This window comes from Suricata suricatta, chromosome 1, assembly GCF_006229205.1.
Source record: "Suricata suricatta isolate VVHF042 chromosome 1, meerkat_22Aug2017_6uvM2_HiC, whole genome shotgun sequence".
Classification (NCBI taxonomy): domain Eukaryota; kingdom Metazoa; phylum Chordata; class Mammalia; order Carnivora; family Herpestidae; genus Suricata; species Suricata suricatta.
In genome coordinates this window covers 119,632,759-119,639,169 of record NC_043700.1, presented here as the reverse complement: position 1 = coordinate 119,639,169, position 6,411 = coordinate 119,632,759, and the positions used below count along the sequence as shown (strand labels likewise).

The following is a 6,411-nucleotide window of genomic DNA, read 5'->3' as shown; positions in this document are numbered from 1 at the left end:
GCCCCCCGCCGGCCGGCCAGCTTGCCGGCAGTCACCGGGCACCCACCGCGGCGTGTGGGCACACCCACGCCCTGCGCGCAGCTCTTTGGGGGTGTTGGGAGCTGGACTACGGGGGAAAGATGTTATTTCTCGTTTGCTTTTCGCGCTGAGAAGTGTTTATTCCCCCCCAGATATTTACAGTTGGGTAACCTGTTTGGGAAAACATCCGTGCGACCACAAATAAAGCTGGTTTAAAAAAAAAATCTATCACGATCGCCAGATTTATTAATACTTGTTGGGGCTTTCGCAAGACCGTGACTTCAGTGCGTTTGACAATAAGTGGAAAAAGGAAGGGCGTTTGGACTGGGCAGAGCCAGGAGAAAATTCGTGGCCGCGTCGGGCTGGGCAGGTTTAGGGTGTGCTCGCCAGATCCTATCCCAAGTCCGCCTTCCTGACCGTGAGGACGTCGGACCTGCCTACCGCGGAAACAGCCCGCTCGGGAGCCTTATTTGGCAAACAGGACTAGGCGTGAACCTCTGCCTGGAAAACTGTCTTGTCTGCGTTCCTGCTGAGCCTGTGGCTTTAGTTCGAAGGCTCTGTCCCCCGTTATGTCTCAATTTGGGGGAAAAAGAGAATCTCAAGATCCTGCTCTTTAATTTCAGACCTTTCTTGTCATTCTGAATTCTCCTTTCCCCCTTCCCACTCACCGGAGAAGCCGGGATCGAAGTGTGAGAAATACGGAGCTTCCTTTCCAAGTACTAGGGCGAGGACTTTGTTTAGACTTTCCCTAAAAGAAAATCCCCAAACTATACAGAAGTTCCAACGTTTTCTTTTCTTTTTGAAAGCAGAGTAGACTGCTCATAATTTGTTGTCTGCTTGGTATTTTAGGAGTTTGGGCACTAGCAACCAGACGCAGGAAACCTGGAAAAGGCCGATAATATTACCATTGCTAAGGGATCGGAATGTTTTAAGGCAAATGAAGCTGTCAGAGGGAGAATACTAGAACTTAAATGACACTGGTTCTATAGTGCGGCCAGTGCTAGATATTTTAATAAATGGGAAGGTCAGGAAGGGAACTCCCAAGTAAAGGGAAGTTGCATGCACATAGTTAGATATATATTAAACTACATACATTTTCTTGTAGGGAACAATGGGGCCAGAGGAAGTTGAGCCTAACTTTCACATTCTTCTCTTGATACAAGTTAAAGATTAAAAAAGGAGGGGGCAGGCTGCTTGGGAAGTATCAGTTGGCTTCTCATACTGCTGCTTTGTATCATATACCAGTGTCAGAACCGTCTTTCTCTACAAGTTCTATGAAAATCTATTGTAGAGGGAAAGCAGTTCAGTTATGTGTGGCTCTGTATTATCCTTCTGCTGTTTGTTGTTCATGTGTAACTAACAGTTTGACTCCTGGCATGACTGCTGGGTCTTTTTAGTGCCCGGTGCTTATTACATCAGTACTGAATGTGTACTACCATGCTAGTGGAAAAGCTCATTTCATTTTTTGGTAGATCATTTCTGGGTCGATGAAGTACAGATTTTCAGTGGTTTGATTTTTTTTTTCCCCCAGAACCAGGCTTCACTTGAAAGGTTTGTCTCATTTTCCCATTATAAGAAGATGTCATCTGTTTGCTTTTAATATACCCAGTGGGTCAAATACCTACACCTGCCAATATTAATATTAATCAATGTTTTGAATGGGTTAAAAAATGGAAAAATATTTTAAGACAGGTAATGTAAGGTGGTGATTTAGTCAAACAGCACAGATTTTCCAAGGAAGTGTGTTTTAAACAGCTTTAAAAAATGTGGTTTTAGAATTTTAAATTCTACATTTGTTATATTTTTAATATTTTGAAAGAGGGGAGTAATATGTTTCCTAGATTACATTTTAGAAAATAGCCATTCCTCCCTGTTTCTCCCACCCATATACGTAGCCATCATAACAACTAATACCAAACTATATTGGTCACAGTTTGGTCACAGTGAGGTCACATTTTTTTTTTTTTTTAATCATAGTAAACTACATTAGAGTCTTTTTAAGTGCTCTTATAGCAAAACAAAGAAGACTGCACTGGGGTGCTGCTGCTTTTCTAAAGCTCTACTTCACTTTCATGCATTAAGATTAACCTTATATTCCTCCCCCCGCCCCCCAGTTTAGTCAGTCTTATTCACCGTGGGCTTAATGCCCACTCTACAATGCCTGATATGGTGTGGATAAAACAAAGAGCAGTTTGTCACTGAAATATCATTGTGCTAGAGTATTACCTATCATTGCCTGTCTAAAAGAAAAGTAAATATTACTCTAAGTTTGGACAACACTATGTCCCTATAAGAGGAAATGTAAGTTGTAGTTTATGATTGGAGAGAATAGTTTTGTGCATTAAAAAACAACCTATTTTAAAGAATTTTGTATGTGGAAGGCATAAATGAGAGTCTACAGATTTCCAGTCCTTTTCATATGTGAAAGTAGCATAGAGTTTACTGACTCTTGCCAACTGCAGGCAAAAGACCGCATATGAGGTTAAGGGAAGGGGAAACTCATTTTGAATTAAACCTGAAATAAATTCTTATTCTTTCTCCTATATATATAATGAAGTGTTGTGAAGTACTTTCAGTTAAAGTCTGTATGCAAGAAGCCACAAATTGTACTGTTGCAATTTGTAAAACTGATCAAGTCTGAAGTATATCCTGATACGGAATTTTTAGACTATGGAAATTGGCACCAGTTCGGAAATTGTATGTTAGCTCATAGATTCCTTTTCTTAGAACTTAATATAGACTTAGCCTCTACATCTTCTCATCCCCTCCAAGACAAAATACTGGACATAATTTGAGTTTACGCTTAAATATGGAATAGGGCTCCAAATAATCATTTTTGTTAACCATTTAATTTTCTTTCACAGTTTCTTTCATTTTTGGGATTGAACGTTGAACCATTAGAGCCATGAGCAACTACAGTGTATCCTTGGTTGGGCCAGCTCCTTGGGGTTTCCGGCTGCAAGGTGGCAAGGATTTCAATATGCCTCTGACAATCTCTAATGTAAGCAAACCTCACAGAATTTTTTTTTTTTTTTTTTTTTTTTACAGATGCTTATTGAATGCTTAGTCCTGGAAACCTCAGGGCTGAGTTGTTGAATTCTCTGGATAACCTGTACTCATCACAATTGCTTACGGGATTTGATCTTAGCAAACTTAGTTATGTATAAGCAAGGATGCAGTGGGGAGGGAATTTAGCAAGGATAATTGACTTCACTTAAGGTTATTTTCAGTTTCCTCCATCTATTAATAAGGATAATGGCAAGCATTTAACTAGAGGGCAGACTTCAAATCTTTGAACTATCACTAATTTGGGGAATTCTCTGGACCTTCGTTTCCTAACATGGAATATTAGAAGGTTGCACTATGGGGTTTTCATGGTCTCTTTCAGCTCCAAAATCTAATTAAAAACTGTTGACAGTACCGAATAAAATGGCTGTTTTTGGTTAATTCCTCAGCTTACTTTCTGGTGAAGATGATAGCCAACAGTAAAATTGCCAAAAGCTACTTACATTTGAAGAGGAATTGAAGGGCTTGGATCTTGAGATTTGGTTGTTTACTTCATTATGGATTTAGTTTGAATATATTCTGTGTATCCAATTTGAGGATACATTTTTATGATGATGATGATGATGTTTTCTTAGGCTTGACTGTGTCAAGTGTCAAGCATTGTTTTACTTTTATCACCAGTGGGTAATTATTGCTATTAATTACTTTTACTTGTATAACATTCCATGGGCTTTTTTTTTTTCATAGTCAAATAAATCTGAATATCTACTCCCCTTTTACTTATATGATAATATAGTACACATGCTGTTTTCTCAGTAATTTACCATGGAGAACTTTCCTAGAGTTTTTTTTTTTTTTAATTAAATAACTATATAGAATTCTCTTGTAGAGAAGTAGCATTTATATGACAAATCCCTTATTAAAAGGCATTTATATGATTTCCAGTACTGCTATTACATACAGTGCTGTAGTGGATGCCATAGATACATAATTTTTTATGCACATCATGAATACACACACACTTGACCCTTGAGTAACACAGATTTGAACTATGCAGGTCCACTTACATGGGAATTTTAAAAAATAAATATATACATGCCATCCTGTAAGTATATTTTCTTTTCCTTATGATTTTCTTAATATTTTCTTTTTTCTAGCTTACTGTATTGTAAGAATACAGTATATATAACATAGAAAATATGTATAAATTGACTATGTTATTGGTAAGGCTTTCAGTAAACAGTAGGCTAGTAGTATAGTTAAGTTTTGGGGGAGTCAGAAGTTTTATGTGGATTTTCAACTGCTTGGGGGAATCAGTGCCCCAGTCTCCATGTTATTCAAGGGTCAGCTCACACACATATATAATTGTTGTACCAGTTTACAATTTTGTGCCATGCATGAAAATACTTATCTCCCCCCGCCCCCCACCCCTGCCTGCCCCAGCAGCCTTGCCAGCAAACTTTTGGATTTTTGCCAGGTGCTTTACATGCATCATCTCTTTTAATTGTCATGTAAACCTGCAGAATAGTGCTGTTATTCCCATTGTACACAATTGTGCTCTGAGCTTACGTGGCTGGTGTGGAGGAGCTGGCTTTCAAGCAATTATGCTATTCTGCTTCCCTAATAATAAACTTTATCTGTAGATTGTTTCTCTCTTTTTCAAAATTTTTATTTAATTTTGAGAGAGAGAGAGAGAGAGAGAGACACACAGAGTACCAGCTGGGGAGGGGCAGAGAAAGGAAGACACAGAATCTGAAGCAGGCTCCAAGCTCTGAGCTGTCAGCACAGAGCCTGACGTGGGGTTGGAACTCATGAGCTGTGAGATCATGACCTGAGCCGAAGTCGTATGTTTAACCAACTGAGCCACCCAGATGCCCCTTCTTTAAAAAAATTTTTTTTTAATTTACTTAGAGACAGAGCTGAGGAGGGGCAGAGAGAGAGGGAAAGAATACTAAGGAGTTGCCAGTCTGCCAGTGTGGAGCCTGACACAGGACTGGAACTCACAAACATCATGACCTGAGCTGAAATCTAGAGTCAGGCACTTAACTGACTGAGCCATCTAGGCACCTCTATAGATGGTTTCTTTAATCAGATTGTTTCTCTAATATTTAAGAGGTTATTGTTTTAATTATAGATGTATATATGTATAAATATATATATATATGCACACACACACACTGCTTCCAACAGTGTATATACGTACAAGTTGATTTTGAAAGATTAAAAATAAATTTATAACACTTAAAAACCTCTCTAGAATATATAGTTCACTAATGGAGTCTTCCTTGTTTCTTGGCTATGGATTTTTTAAACAGTTAACTTTATTGTTTTTAAACAGTTAATTTTACCACCAACTTCTGTCTTGATTCCAATTAATCAGATTTTATAAGGAAACATATATAATCCAATCTTTAATACTCTATGGTTGGGTGAAATTTGAAATGGAAAGCATCCATGTGAAAATGTGTCTTGTTATTTATTCCTGTTTGAACAAGGCAGTTTTTTTGTTTTCTCTTCCTGAACATCTCTTTTGAGGACAGGAATGATATTTGAATATTGTCTTCTTTTTATGTCCTGTTAACATTATTTATATTAAATTTGAATATCCTGCTTTATCGATAATGGACTAAAGAAAGTTATTGTTTAGTTTCAAATGCATCTGTTTTTGTTGGAAAAAAAGTCCAGAAACAAATTGACACCTAATGAAACAAACTAAATCATCACTCTGGTGTTTGGTAATAGAGATGCAAATGGAATGTGTAAATTTTGTGGTACCATGCCTTTAAAAGAATTTTCTGTGCTTCAGTTCCCTGGCAGACAATTTGAGGCCTAGCTCCATGTTGTGATGCTGATACAACAGAACACTGTGTACATACATATGTGCCCTCCTCTGGCACAGAAGAAATGCTTTCCTTGTGTAGACAGAGTGCTAATTAAAGGATTTTGAACATACTGATTAAAAGAGACTACGGTAACAAAGCTGCTGAGTTATTTCTGTTCTCTTACAAAAGTCTCTGCCATCTCCTGTGACCTTTTTGGGCCTTGTGCAGTGGGGCATGCAATTCATTCTGGACTGGAGAGGATGGGCAGGGGAGGGGAGGAGGGAAGGGAATTTTGGCTCAACTGTGCTGCTAGGCTGTTGGCTTTCATGGTAGTTATTTTTAACCCCTTGTGTGGTTCAGTTTAAACATGCCTAGTAGTGTTGCCTAATAAAGATGTGTGCCTAATAACTAATTTATATTATAGTAAGATTAGTAATGTTATACCTCATCTTACTTAGTTCTCTAGTTGTGTTTATTCTCCTTTAATTATGTAAAATTATTGGGATATATTTCTGTGGTCAGTGGGTTGTTTAATTAATAGTATCAAGTAGTTAAAACTTGACAG

The 6,411-nt window shown here is 38.0% G+C and overlaps 1 protein-coding gene across 10 annotated transcripts in view; it reads left to right on the top strand.

Moving 5' to 3' along the window:
• Positions 1-6,411, top strand: part of PDLIM5 (PDZ and LIM domain 5) — a 219,668-nt gene that overhangs the window by 491 nt on the left and 212,766 nt on the right. For all 10 annotated transcript variants that reach the window (XM_029943120.1, XM_029943119.1, XM_029943116.1 and 7 more), the window contains exon 2: positions 2,883-3,019. In XM_029943120.1, coding sequence (XP_029798980.1) covers positions 2,924-3,019 — 96 coding nt within the window. In that variant the 5' untranslated portion in view covers positions 2,883-2,923. The remainder of the gene's footprint in view (positions 1-2,882; positions 3,020-6,411) is intronic.